This window comes from Arachis duranensis, unplaced genomic scaffold (assembly GCF_000817695.3).
Source record: "Arachis duranensis cultivar V14167 unplaced genomic scaffold, aradu.V14167.gnm2.J7QH unplaced_Scaffold_165934, whole genome shotgun sequence".
Taxonomy (NCBI): Eukaryota; Viridiplantae; Streptophyta; class Magnoliopsida; order Fabales; family Fabaceae; genus Arachis; species Arachis duranensis.
Genome location: NW_026264258.1, coordinates 1,476,760 through 1,491,525, shown reverse-complemented (window position 1 = coordinate 1,491,525; position 14,766 = coordinate 1,476,760). Strand labels below are relative to the sequence as shown.

General features: G+C 32.4%; 2 protein-coding genes across 3 annotated transcripts; both read right to left on the bottom strand.

The window, feature by feature from the left end:
* Window positions 1–2,282: 2,282 nt before the first annotated feature.
* On the bottom strand, window positions 2,283–5,652 carry LOC107476245 (aspartyl protease family protein 1). Of its 2 annotated transcripts, none has more exons than XM_016096032.3 (10): window positions 5,178–5,652; window positions 4,659–4,806; window positions 4,264–4,499; window positions 3,910–4,134; window positions 3,668–3,803; window positions 3,504–3,577; window positions 3,312–3,411; window positions 3,153–3,210; window positions 2,800–2,871; window positions 2,283–2,703 (listed from the first exon to the last, which is right to left on the bottom strand). In XM_016096032.3, the coding sequence occupies exons 1-10, from the start codon at window positions 5,477–5,479 to the stop codon at window positions 2,444–2,446; spliced, it is 1,611 nt and encodes a 536-aa protein (XP_015951518.1). In that variant the 5' UTR covers window positions 5,480–5,652; the 3' UTR covers window positions 2,283–2,443. The 2 variants fall into 2 exon arrangements, with proteins under 2 accessions (XP_015951518.1, XP_020992581.2); XM_021136922.2 differs by having other exon boundaries at window positions 4,659–4,816; window positions 5,178–5,413.
* Window positions 5,653–12,046: 6,394 nt separating this feature from the next.
* On the bottom strand, window positions 12,047–14,498 carry LOC107478054 (CSC1-like protein At4g35870; the record flags this gene model as incomplete). The annotated part of the gene is made up of 1 exon (XM_021129914.2): window positions 12,047–14,498. A coding segment is annotated over one exon (2,220 nt), but the record flags the coding sequence as incomplete, so codon positions are not given.
* Window positions 14,499–14,766: the final 268 nt, after the last annotated feature.

Here is a 14,766-nt window from a genome sequence, read left to right as displayed (position 1 = left end):
TTAATAATTAAAAAATTATTGAAGGGTGTTTTAGAAAAAAAATATAATTATTAAATTTTTTAAAAATACAATTTAATCAATAAAAGAATAATTTATTAAAGGATAATTTATTAAAAGATATTTTGGTAAGCAAAATTTAATGATAAAAAATAAAATTTTTGTTAATGGGTATTTTTTTTAAAAATATTTTTTTCTTAAAAAATGAATAAAGTTAACATTAGTTAACACAAAAAGTTTAAAATGGATTAAAGAAGAGGTTTTTTAAAAGTTAGAAAGGAGGGGAATGTACATTTATAACATAGAGGAAAAAGGAGTGTCATTTTAGGAGAGGAGAGTAGAATTTTCTCAAAAAAAAAGACAATGATTATCATCATTCATCATTTAGTTAATAAATTAAACTCACTTAAATAAAATTAATATTTTCACAACAAAATCATAATAAATTAATATCAACAATCCTTTTTATAAACGGTCAATAGACTCAATTAACAATAGAGTGATAGACTCAAATAATTAGGTTTTTATTTGAATATTGTTAGCAACTTTCTTTTCAAAGTAGATAGATATAGATATTGGCATAATTAATTGGCTACCACTATAAGTCAACTTTGACCATTTTAATAATTACTTTCAATCTTACGTGTTATATATTGTCCTTTCTCTTTTGTAATTTGTTCACTACACAATAATAATCCACGTTCTTTTCTCTCATACATACGTGTGGAACTTGAACTTTCCAAGCACCTATATATTCATGTAATAAATAACCTAATTCCAACTAATAATAAATAAAGTGAACATAAAATTCGTTTGGCCTATTTCATGGAAGAAGTGGACATATAACTAACATTGAGTTCATATTGGAAGTTTATAACCAATCTACAAGGCTATGTTCATGCAAATACCACAAGAAAGATCAACATTGTTTTCTATTTGATTATGTAAATAGTTATTTATATCGTTATCAAGAGTGAATAAGCGCTAACTTTATATAATTCTTAGAGTTAAGTACAATTTTGGTCCTTGTATTAAGATATGAATTGAAAATTTTGTTTGTTTTTAATATTTTTTTTGTATACAAAATCGTTCATAAAATTTAAAACCAAGTTTTACAATCGTTTTTTATTTAAATATTAAAATTTTGGACCAAATTACCTATAACAAAAAAGTTATAAAATAAAAAAAATAAGAGAAAGAGAATGTTTCTGCTCTTGTGAAGGGGAAAAGGAAGAAAAAGAAGAGAGAAGGGAAGAAGAAGAAGTTGTCCATGATCCACTCTGCTTCTGCTTCCGCCGCCACCTCCGTACGATTTTGGTTCATAAGGTAAAGGCGATTTTAAAACCAAGTTAAACCTTAGGAACGATTTTGTATACAAAAAAAGGTTGAAGATGAAATTTTTTTTTGACATATACCTTAAGACCAAAATCGTACTTAACTCTAATTCTTACTATTTTTTAACAAGAAATATATGTTGTTTCGTTCATAATTAACGAATAATTAATTGCGAAATTTTGATTTTTTCATTTTGTTTAGACATTTTTTAAAATTTTAGTAAAGGTCAATAAAAATTGACCGTAAATATTTTTTATTATAAAAATTCTAATATTATACCATAATTTATGATATTATTTATTTTAAAAAAATTAAATTGATAGAGAAATACATAAAAACTAAAAATTAATTAGTATTAATGTAAATAAAAAATATAGTAAAATATTAATCACTTTACATTAAAAAAAAATACCATGGTAACTATATTTAAATAAAAGTATTCGTCAAATAAAGACTTGATGATGGTGTTGCATATTTGTAAGGTGGACTTGATTATGGTACGGAATCACTTGTCCAAATCAACGTGGGAAGTGTATAGCTTAATCCTTCATTTTCTTAGCATTGAATCTAATGTCAGATATTTCAAAGAAGGATGGCGTACGAAGCATAGGTGTAGCATATGGTTTGGCCCACGAATATGATGGAACCAAGTTATGGAGATTAAGCTTTCCACATTGTCTCTGGGTCCGAATTATTTGCATCATGTTTTTTTATCACACATCATAAACGATGTTGACTGTTCTTATAACGTCCTTTCTTACTAGTTCTTGCATATACATTGGCATTATTTGAATTCTCTAACATAACTCATTGGCATATCCATTTTGGTGAATTACACCAAATTCAATCCCATTGTTGTGCCAAAAAATTAGCTTCCTCAGAACATGTAACATGGAAAGATAGAGAACCCTGTCCTTGAAGGCTTGAATAGATAGATAACAAGATGCATGGGAAGTGAAACATAAAATAGCATTTACACGGTGGAAGATCATGAGTGGGAAAAAATTGGTACATATTCTACAACACTATACTATAGAGCAGCAAATGGAGATGGTGCTTTCTAATATATCAACATGTACTCATGTAGTGCAATAATGTGAGCAAAAAAGGTTCACCGTGAACTACCACTCCCCCATAGAAACGAGTGATCCCTGAATATGTAAGCAAAACAACACAAGAGAAAACAGAAAAAAGCCAGAAGTGAACTATGACTATGATGGGATGGTGGTGATACAGTGGTGGAACTGCTTTCTGTCCTTTTGGCAGCAGAGTCTGGAGCGGGGTAATGACCGAAACCGGCAGCCACTGCAGGAGGCACAGTATCTGAGTGTGGTCTTGTTGGAATTTCGTCATGATCGTCAGTGTCATAACCTGTTTAAGGAATCAACTTATGAATTTGATCCTCAGTGAAGCATATATACAATCAAATTGAGGAACAGTAACTATGAGAAGAAAGCAAACACTTACAATCAAATTTCTTCCATCCTAGGATGAGCTTTTCCCGATCAAATACAACATGGTAGCCGGTCATGAAGTTTTCTGCAATCAGCAACAATAGCATAGGCATAAACAATCATCAAAATGATTTGGTAGAACAGAACATTAGAATAAGCATATAAGAAGCATCAATCATGATTTGGGGGAAAAAAGGGGCAATGCAGCATTGATATCAAGAAACCCGGAAACAAAATACCCTATTGTATCTTATCAAATTAATATGAAGTAAAACTTCATTCTTTTAATGTGTTTCCCCTTAATTCACTTAAGGTTCATATCACATGAAATCATGAGTACTCACTTTAAGAAATTAAAAGACTTACGTCCAATTATGTTCAATTCGGCACTCTTGACAACTGCTAGACAGTATACAAGTTCGTTCTGCAACACAATAAGGGAAGGAACACATTTAGCAATATGTAGATCCAAAAATAACAAACAAGCATACAGGGATTGAAGAAGTAAATAATTTCTTTACTCACCTGAGTAGTGATAATAATTATTGGATCATAAACAGGAAAATGGCCTCCACCTCCCATAGTTAAACTCACACTAGGTATCAAGCTCCTATTTGCATCAGGACTGTCCAACATAAGAAAAAATATTTAGCTTTGAATTTGAAAGAAAAAGAAAAAAAAAATTATATGAACCATGAAAAATAGCAGCTCTATGACCTCATATCATAACAATATTCAAAAGGGATTCTTGAATCAGGTGGACGCCGCCTTTCTTTTACTTGGGAATGAAACTACAATATAGATACCGTGGTAAGTTTGTCTTCAAAGAATATCTAGCTAACTTCAGGCAGAATTGCTTCCCTTTCTGGTTAAGTACTTACATTATCAGAAAGCTTTGTATAGGTTGGATCAACCAAGTATGTGAAAGATGTCCCAGAATCAAAAAGAGCAGTGAATTCCACGTCAATTAGAGTTGTGCCTACATGGACTTGAGTGACTGTGATGTTATAGGTAGGGCTGTGTGATGTGCCCAACCATAAGAAGTTATATTCTTTTCAAGCATTAATAATAATACTTTAAATTCAGATAATCAGAGGGGAAGCAACAGGGAATTACCACTTACTGTGATGGATTAAAATTAAATGGAGTCTCTTCTTGATCAAGACTTCCCTTGTCCCCAAAACTTATCCTTCCAACGCCATCACGTCCAAAACACATGGAGAATGAATCTGCTATAAAGCCTTCCCTTGACAATATGCTAGGAACCGATATTTTCTCCATACCCAGCCCAAACAAACCATTGGGAGCAGCAACATCTAAGAATGATCCACTCTGTACTTGTCCACAGCTGCAACACGCACGTTTATTGGTAACTTTTAGATGAATTGTTGAGGAAAAAGTGAAGGAAGGAAAAAAATAAAACATGAGACACTAAGTGAGAATCATATTGTCAAGATAATTTAACAAAGTAACTGACCCAAATATAATATTTGCCTCAACAAGGTCATCATTATTATCTTCTTTTGTTAAATGCAGAACATCCTCTACTAGTATTCCCGATGTAGAAGTTTCAGCAGAGACATAAGAGACCATGTAGGGGCAGTTACTGAATGTTCCAGGGCATTGGTTGCGATGCGTGCACAGACTATTGTTACAAGTCACCATTTTGCTCGTTGTTGATCCATTAGGACTATACACACTAAGGTCAAAATCCTGCGAAAACAATGATCGTCATTCAAAATCATAAACAGGCAATAGCAATAACCAATACAGAAGCACTTTATAATTATAAAGTTATAACTAATAACTAATTGTAGAGATTCTTTTTCACTTCAGCCACAGATAATGAGAAAGAGAGCAAAGTGAACATACTGGCGCCAAGGAAGAAGCAAAGACCGAGCCGTCGGTAGCTGCACATCTGGTGCAATCACAGGGTACCCAGAATAAGTCACTTCCAGTGTCAAGGGCCACCATGAACTTCACTCCTGGAGTCCCCAGCTGAACTGTCGTGTAATGCAAACTGAGTAAATCTCCAGAAAAAGGAAAAAGAAAGAGTTAAAGAACACCCAAAAGAGAAAAACAAATAACAAAAAGTTTCATCTAATCCAATCCAATTCACAAGCACTTATCTACTAAAGTTTGTTCGTTGGTTTCCTCAAACATAATAAAGCAAGAAAGCTTAAATGTAATGTTCACATTGCAAAATCACTAATTAAGTGCATTCAAGTTTCTCTCTTTATATTTTTCCCCCCAAAATAATTATGAACAAAAGGTTTTCTTTCTCAAATTTCTCTCTTTAATAATCTTGATAACAATCTCCAAAACATTTCTTTGTAAAAAAAAATCCAAAACAAAAATGAAGAGCGAAGATTGAGAAATGAAGGTAAGTACAATCCGAGGGAGCTGATACGGAAGGTGGAGTTGCCGTCGGAGAAAGCAAGTCCGGCGTCGAGATCGGATCCAAGGTTGCGGCCGCGGAGGAAGCGGTCGTGGTCAGCAAGCTCAGCATAGTACTCGAAAGTTCCCTTCTCCGGCGGTGGCGGGATGCCGGCGGCGGCGGACGACCACTTGCGAACAGGGCCAGAGAAACGGTGGTGCATCGGAAACGTGAAGACGGCGGCGCCATGTCCATGGAAGCAGCGGCATAGAAAGAGAAGGATGAAGAATGCGAATCTGCAGAAGAAAGTGAGCATTTTCTTTTCTTTTCTTTTCTTTTCTGTGTATGTGAATTGAAGAAGAGAAGAGAAGCAAAACGAAACCCTATCTTGGAAGATCCATTATTATTATTTGAATCTGAAATTTGAGTTCTTGTGTTGGAATCTTAGTGAGAGTGATGGGTTGAAAATGAGAACACTAAACACTCAAGTGTCACACTCTCACCTCAACTCAGCTCAACAGTGACACTCTTAAATTGTTATTAACTTAATAATAATAATAATAATAATAATAATAATAATAATAATAATAATAATAATAATAATAATAATAATAATAAATTGACAATGAACGACAGAGTGTAAGAGAGGCCATGTGAGTGGGGCCCCACTTTTCTTTTTGACAGTTGATGACGGTTGCTGCTAAGGCGGGCTTCTCTTATTTAGTTATTTATTTATTTTAGTTTTTGGTTTTTTACTAAAATTTACATGTTATTTATTTGAGTAAAATATTATTTTAATTTTTTGAGTTAATTTTTAATTTGATTCCTACTATTTTAAACATCTTATTCTTATTTGAAAAAGTTTTAAACGAATTTAATATTACTCTAGTATTAAATTTAATATAATTAATAGAATAAGTGATGTAAAAATTAGTAAATTACTGTTAAGTTATATTATCTTTTTTGTATTAGAAGATCAAAATTTTATTATAACACTTTTTTTTCTTGTAAAAAAAATTTTAAAATTCTATCAATCAAGCATCATTGATCCAGAATTAAAGAAAAAAATTTTAAATTGATAATAGTTGGTAGATTGATTTTATTTACCTTTTAAAACTAAATATTATTGACTTTTCAATATGCTAATTGTTAGTATTAAATTTAATAGTAGGACAATATTAAATCTATTTGAGGAACTTTTTTTAAACTGAAATACAATGTTTAAAATTTTTTAAGACTAAAATAAGATGTTTAAAGTATTATGACCAAATTAAAATTTATTCTAAATCTTGAAAATTAAAATAATACTTTATACTATTTATTTTTTATTAACAAACCGAACATTTAATTTTAAAGGTTAAAAAATTTTAATATGATTTTTTGAGAGTTAAAATCCTAAAAAGTAGGTATTATTTATGATTTTTGAAAATATGAAGGAACAAATAGAAATTGTGGGAGTGTTTTTACAATTAAAATTGGGCATAGTTAATTAGATCCTTTTTTAGTTTTTAAAAAGCATAGTCATTCGAAGCAAATTACTTTTTTTATTTATTTTATGTTTTGGAATTTGGAATTTGAATTTTAAAAAATTTGGGATATATAAATATTTTCACGTATGCCATATAACTCAGAAAATAACAAAGTTAGAACATTTGTTCGTAATACATTTCAAATATAATTATAGATAAATTAAAAAAAGTGAAAATTCTATGTTACTATTTATTTATTTATTTATTTATTTCTAATAGATAATTAAGTTTACTAGAATTTAATTTTAATTTTAATATATTTATTGTATATCATGTAATTTCTTAAAAATATTTGTGGCTATTTAAATAATAAGTGAAAATTGGCAATAATATAAGCTGACTCTTCTACTAATCTATCTACTTATGTATAATCAAAATTTCAATTTTAAAGAGACAAACAAGTACTAAGTACTGAATAAAAAAAGTACTGAATCACTTCAACCAATGAAAATCTAAACATTAACAACATATATTGTCCCATATTAGATATTCTCTTTGATATTTTAATTTATTTTGTTTAAGGAACATTCTTCAACTCTTAAAAGAGTTACATTTTGGCATCAACAAAGTTACAACTATGATATATATTATCATATTTATTCGTTACATTTTTAACAATATCAGTTAAACATATGATAATAATTTCTATGCTATTGCAGTCCAAACTGTAACACTCAATAATGTTAATATCATATTACAACTTTTCTATTTTAAACAATATAGGCCTTGCAATTATTTTTATTAGCTAGGGCCTAGGGATATCTTTTTAAATTCCCTACTTAACGAACCAGAATATTTAAGTTTACATACAACGAAATAACCTTGATTATGATCAAATGATGAAAAGTAAAAACACAAAAATATTATATAACTTCTCAAAAAAGATCTTTTTTTATTTTACTAGTGCTTTTACTTTTACTACTAGAAATTTGCAAAACACATTAAAAAATTAAAAAAGATCTTTTTTCATTGAAAAAAAGATCTTTTTTTAACAAAATAATGGCGCCCAAACATGCACTAAGTCTAGAACTCTTATCCTTTAAGATTTGAATAATTCATTATAAACTCGTTTTTCACGACTAAAATTTAGCATTTATTCCCAATTTTTGCTATATTTAATTAAATACTTTATTTAATAACCTTAATTTTGCGGAGATAAAATTACTCTTTAATTATAACAGCCCCAGAAATTATATTTGTTAATTGGACTAATCTCTATTTACAAGTGATTTTGTTATACAAGTCTTACAAGTTTTCTAATTGATATTACACTCAAACGTCCTTGTTATGCACATATATTTCACGCACCTCTAACAGATTTTTAATTTTTGAAAGAATTCCGTTTCCTTTTTTGAATTTCTTGCCTTCTCTCTTCGATCTCTTTCGTGAGTTTCTCTCTTTGTTCTCTTTCTTCGTTATTCTTGATTTTCATTGATTTTTGACATCAAGCTATGAAATTGTTTTTGAAGATAATGGATAATTCAACTTCAGATTGTCAGATGAATCAGTGCGTGAACCTTACCCGTGAAATTTGTTGTTAATTCTTCCTTGTTTGAATTGAATCTAATGTACTAGTTCTGATTAGAATTAATATAATCTTGTCCATTTTATATCAGACGTTCGGGTGTAGATTAGGAATATTTTAGTGTATTTTAGAAAAGTTTGGGTGTATTTACAGTTTATGACTTTTCATCTGACAGAGGGTGAATTGTCTTATTCTTTTAGTTGAATTGTTTTAGTTTCTGTTTAGTTATGATTCATGAATCTGGTTTTTGTGATTTTTTATGATGGTTTTATAGTTGTATTTGCAATCTATAGTTTATACTTGTTTTGATATGGTGTATTTTGTGTGTATTTTGCAGCCCTTCTGTGGTGTATTTTGGGTGTATTTTGTAATCTTTGCTGACTTTGGTGATTTATTTTAGTGTACACGTAACATAATTTATTTCTGTATTTGCAGCAAATTTGGGTGTAAAACTAAGATATTTGGGTATATTTTTATTCTGATGAGTTCTGCATAATTCAGAACTCTTTCTCTTCCTCCTCCTCATCTTCTCCAACTTATTCTTCTTCATCTTCTTATTTCATATTCTCATAATTCTTTTTGGGAAGAAAAAAATTAAACAAAGAAGAAAAAATAAATACATAATGTTGCGAAATCAAAAGAAAAAGGAGGGTGAATTGTCTTATTCTTTTAGTTGAATTGTTTTTATTTCTGTTTAGTTATGATTCATGAATCTGGTTTTTGTTATTTTTTATGATGGTTTTATAGTTGTATTTGCATTCTATAATTTATGTTTGTTTTAATATGGTGTATTTTGGGTGTATTTTGCAGTTTTTGCTGACTTTGGTGACTGATTTTAGTGTACATATAACATAACTCATTTCTGTATCTGCAGCAAATTTAGGTGTAAAACGAAGATATTTGGGTGTAAAAATGAAGATATTTGGGTGTATTTTTATTCTGATGAGTTCTGCATAATTCAGAACTTTTCCTCTTCCTCCGCCTCATCTTCTACTTCTTCTTCTTCTTCATCTTCTTATTTCATATTTTTATAATTCTTTTTGGAAGAAAAAAATCAAATAAAGAAGAAAAAATACATAATGTTGCAAAATCAAAAGAAGAAAGAGGAGAAACGCAAAGTAAGAGGAGAAGAAGGAAGAAGAGGAGGAGAAACACGAAAAAAAAATGACAATTGTGGTTTTTATCGAGGAAGAAGAAGAGTCGTTCATAATGGTGAGTAGCGCGCTTTGAAAACAGGAAGTGGTTGAATAATGTATGTGTATTTACTCTTGAATTTGGGAGTATAATGCATATGTATTTTATTGGACTTGTGCCAACTTGTAAGACTTGTAAATAAAAAAGATTTGTATGTATAATATATGTGTTGTTAATTTAATAAAGAAAAATGGTGAAGAAACAACAGAAGAAGTAAGAGGAAGGAAAAGAACAATTACTAGTAAATATTAAACAGTTTCATTTAGTAAAATAACCATATTGCCATGTAGGCATTACAAACAAAAATTTGTTATATACAAAATGACCCTTTTGACCCTATCTATCAATTAAGCTCTCACAAATGCATATTTACATAATTTAAGTATTAAAAAAACATGCCTTATACTAATTAATTAGTAAGTAATTATATTAACTAATTACTCTCTAAACAATCCCTCAAAACAGTAATCAAAATGTTCCCTCAACCTTATATTTTTAATTAACTCTCATCTTAAGCAAAATTTACTAATTTAATTTCCCATCCTTTTTTTTTCACATTCACATTGGAGAAGCTGAAGTAAATCCAAATTTGTCAGATAATTTAGCTCTTGCTAATGGTGCAACTAGTTCCACTTGGTGAAGAAATTCTACATCATGAATCAATGGATTCTCTGTTCTTCTTGGTGGAGATCCATAATAACATGATGGTAAGCACACATTACATGCCAGTTCCTTTCCATCTGATCCCTAAACCATCATCAACAACTTCATTACTAAATTATTCATTCCAATTATTTAGGATAATACCTTTGATGCAAACGACAACTCTGATCCGATTTAGCATGGATTTCTCATTTTTTTATCGAGTCAGTTTGTTGAACCGGATCAGAGTTGACGATAGCATCAACCTTCTTCTTACACTATTTTTTTTTTTTAAAAAAAAAGCAAAACCTTTTCGGTGATCATATTGAGAACCCCACTTCCATTGTTGAAATTATTTGGCTGACTGGTAAAAGAAAAAGAAAAAAAAAATAGAATCACCTTCACAAAAAGAGAAAAGAAAAAAAAATACATATATATTTTTAATAATGATATACATCAAAATTCAGAAATTATTGTAATAGTAAAAGGATGTAAAATAACACTTTCGTTCAATAAAATTTCTAATTCTCTGAAAAATTTGTGCTATAACCCTCTTTCACCCCTAGGAATAACCATATAATAATTGATTAATTAAAAAAAAAAAAGATTGGCACCTGTGTTTGTTGCATCTAATTGGCTTGATAAATTCAGGTATGGAAGGTGAAAGCCTTCTTGGTTTTGGGCAAAGGGGTTGATCATATTCATAACCACCTGATCCAACCTTTTTCCTCTCTGCACCTAAATCAGCAAGGTTGCTTTTCACTACCTTATGATGCATGTTTTTAATCATATCTTATTAAAATCTAAAAATGCCCTTTTTCTCCCAAGTGATGAGAAAACAAAAGCAAATATTTTTAAAAGATAAATAAAAAAACTTATTTTATTTTTTGAAAAAAAAATTGAAAGTGACAAGTGACAAGTGACAAGTGAAGGAGGAGCAAATGACTTGTGACAAGCTAATTCAACCTATTTATATCCTCATTGAACAATTGGTATTTTTGTCCTAGTGCATACTACTAGCAGTTACATTGAAAAAATAGCCACACATTTTATTTTTGAGAGAGAGAGTTAGTTTAATTTCATCATGTGACAAATGAGTCATAAGTGATGAGTGTATGGAAATTGATTCAGAACATGTTTAAGTGAGAAGGGATCTTGCAAGTTGTTTGGTTTAGAGTTACTATAGGATTTGTGTTTTGACTATGTTGTATTATTCAATCTCCCTATTATTATCCATTTGGTCCAAGTGAATTCCAACATTGGAATGCTTCAACATTCATTATCTTGTCTTTTTTTTTTAATTACTAATGTGTTTTTTTCTCTATTTTTGGCCATAGTCTAACGTTTTTCCTACTTTTTTAAATGTGAATTAATGTAATTAATAAATTGCATGTTTTATCCGCATGTGTTGGATGCTACTAATTTGTAACTTCATGTTATATCCGCACATGGTAAATGCTAGTGATTTGTGATGAGAAGTTAAGAACATTAAGATAACTAAAAATCTTTTAGGAACATGTTTCACTTGGAAAGAGGAAATTAATGTAAACAAATGGCAGTTATAATTTTTAGTATAGGTTCGGTAGGTTAATAATGAAGGAAATGCCATTTTGACAATGAAATCGTTTATTCATTTTTCTTTGCATCTTTTTCAAGCAAAACAAAACCCATCATTTTTTTACTGAAATTTCGAAGAGAATTTAGCTACAAAATTCTCACTATACAACTTTTAAGTGATATCCAAACAAGATAATTGATATAATGCATGGTAATATGGTATCAACTAATCAAATCAAGCTTAATTTTCTTAATTGAAAAGATAAATTGAGTGAATCTATTCGCAAAACTGTGTTAGATATATATTACAATTGTTACAATAGAAGAACAAATTCCCGCAAATTCATAATGCTAGGAACTTCGTAGAAACATCTATCGTATGGTACAAATATTCAATTCAATATTAACATGATCACCGAGCTTATTAGGTAAGAAATGGAAGACAAGAATAAAATGCCATAAAATCTCGTGTAGAACAAAATATGCACAACATTCAATAAAAGAACCCTCTTCCATTTTCTTCCCTGCATAAGCTTGAACCCTCCATCATCATAATACCTATCCCTATCTCTATCCGAATTCCCCTAATCACTAAGTTTGAGGTACAACCTCTGTTTGGGAAGACAGATTACACCTTCTGAGTAATAGCATTCATGTCAAAGAATCAATCACCCTTGAGAGTTATCCCAATCAAACCTGGGTTGTGAATAGATCTCGTAATCAATTGGTCCATCAACAACATTTTCAATTGTTTGAACACCTTCCAAAAGAGTTGATTGAAGGCTATCACTACTAGAAGGCAACAATTTATACATGACCAACAATGCAAGAGTGAATATAGCTTGCAGCTTTGTGGAGTCACCTTGGACCGAGAAAAACAGCAGCATAGCCATCAAGAACAGATCGACGCAGATACGCATGATGAATATCACAGTATCGATTAACCTCCCATCGTTTCCTGCAGGGAAGCCACGAACACGATACACAAACAGAAAGTTGTACTTGTCAACTACATATCTGTACCCGAAATAGACGACACCAACAGGGACCACAAGTGGAGCAAATGAACAATACACTAAAGTCAGTGCAAATATTGTCAAATTGAAGGCATAATACTGTGCAAAATCAAAGGTTTGTTTCGGTGCAGGTGAGCTTCCGGTGATCGGATACACAGAAAGATCCTGTCCCTCTGGGTTATCCATACTGGAATTGTCATAAGCACTTTCATTTTGCATCAATGGTCTCTGAAGACCATTGGTGTCCTGGTTTTCTAGCTGGTATTCTTCACTTTGTTCGGGAACTAACTGAAGCATGTCATTCTTCCTAAACTTCTGAAGGTTTCTTTTGATCCAAGGAATCGGAGCCAAGAGATCATAAGATATACCTAAGAAAGTGCTAGTGATCAAGAATGCAAGCGAGGAGAGGCATGACTTCGACAGGAATGATGCACTCAAGTAATGCTCAATCCTCTTGCAATCTTCTCCATCTAAATAACACCGCCCCATCTTCAGGATTGCGCTCTCTAATGATGATTCTACCAAACCCCTCAAGATAATGAGGTTCACAAGGAAGAAGCAAACCATCTTCAATAGCGCTGCCTTTTGCTCCCCAGACACTGTCAAATGGCGTTCAAATTTCGATAGATAGGAAAGCACCGAAGGTATCACAATGTACATACTAACAAATATGATAACATTCGGCAGAAATTGGAAAACAAGGCTTGCAAGCCAGCTAGAGCTTTGCACCCAAGCCACCCAATTTTGTGCATTATCCATGGCTTCGGCATTGATGATCCTCCCAGCACTCTTAAGAGCACTGATCACAGCAAGTGGTGAACTAAAGAACAACAACACAAGCATCAGGCATGTATTCACAAACACCCGACGCAACTTCAGCGAGAGCCTTGGCGTCCCCATGTTCTTCCAGTAAATATCAGTCGCCAAGGGGGCACGTTCAACCTTCCACTGATTCCTCCTCAACCTCAGCTCCAACAGCGAAAAGAACTTCCCTATCCTCCTCCTCTTCTCATTCTGGAAATCCTGAACAGCCTTATTAGCAGTATACACATCCCTAAACATCACAAACGCAACTCCAGCTCCCGGCGCATGGCCCTCTTTATAATCAGCCAGCTCATTCTCCAGCTCAGCCCTAACCTCCTGTAACTTCCTCAACCGCTCATCATCCGTGTAACCGAATTTTGCCATCACATCAGCACAAAATCCCTTCCACCATTTCCAACAACAAATCAAACAATGCCTAATTCCCTTCCAACCACCCTGCTCCACTCCACCACCTAAACCACCTTCACCACCATCATAATCATCATCCGGCAACAGCCGCGAATCCATCCTTGCAACCAGCCACGAAATTTCATCCCTAACTCGCAACAATTCATTAGCCAAATCATCCAATGCACATAAATCCATTGGAACAATGACCTTATAAACCTTCCCTGGATACCTATACTGAAAATATTCATGCAGCACAGCCCTATCTGCACCTATAATCTTTGGCAATCCCTGCACCATGATGGTGAATATAGCAGTGGAATTCGAGGAAGGATCACTCAAATTACCAAAATTGTCTCTAAACCTAGTGATCCTCAACCGTTCCTGGATAGCGGAGATTCCGAAATGGACCAAAACAACGACGATTACGGTAAAGACGAAGTGGATCCAGAGAAGAGGCGAGCCTTTGGTGATGTGATTGATGGTAGTTTTGGAGAACTGGTCGTCAAGGATGGAGTCGCCAGCATAGAGGTTGAGAGGGAGGAGGAAGAGGAGTGCGGGGGCGGCGATGGAGAAAAGAACGGCGGCGCTTCCTCCCTCGATTAGGAGAAATTGAGCGGCGTCGGCACCGCAGTGGCGGGCGATCTCGATTGAAGGAAAAAAAAAAGTAAGAATTAGGGTTTATGGAAATAAAATTTTGGGAATTTTTGGTGAGAATTGCGGTGGATTGAGTCCAATCGGTGTTGGATTTTCTTCATGGATCGGAGGGAGCTGGAATTTGCGGGGTTGAATCGGGGGTTAGGGTTAGGGTTGCGAAGAATTTGAGGAGAATTTTGATCCAAGAGGACGAAGAAAGAGGAAGAAGAGGTTGGACAAAGATGTAATTTTTCGTTTTTTGTTTGTTTTTTCTGTTTTATTCGTTGCCTCC

Excerpts from the sequence above, each read along its gene's own strand:
- LOC107476245 (XM_016096032.3), bottom strand. The coding sequence starts at position 5,479 with ATGCTCACTTTCTTCTGCAGATTCGCATTCTTCATCCTTCTCTTTCTA. Across the intron at positions 3,804-3,909 it reads TTTAATTTTAATCCATCACA|CCCTACCTATAACATCACAG; the intron begins GTAAGTGGTAAT and ends CACATCACACAG. Across the intron at positions 2,704-2,799 it reads AGGATGGAAGAAATTTGATT|GTTATGACACTGACGATCAT; the intron begins GTAAGTGTTTGC and ends TTCCTTAAACAG.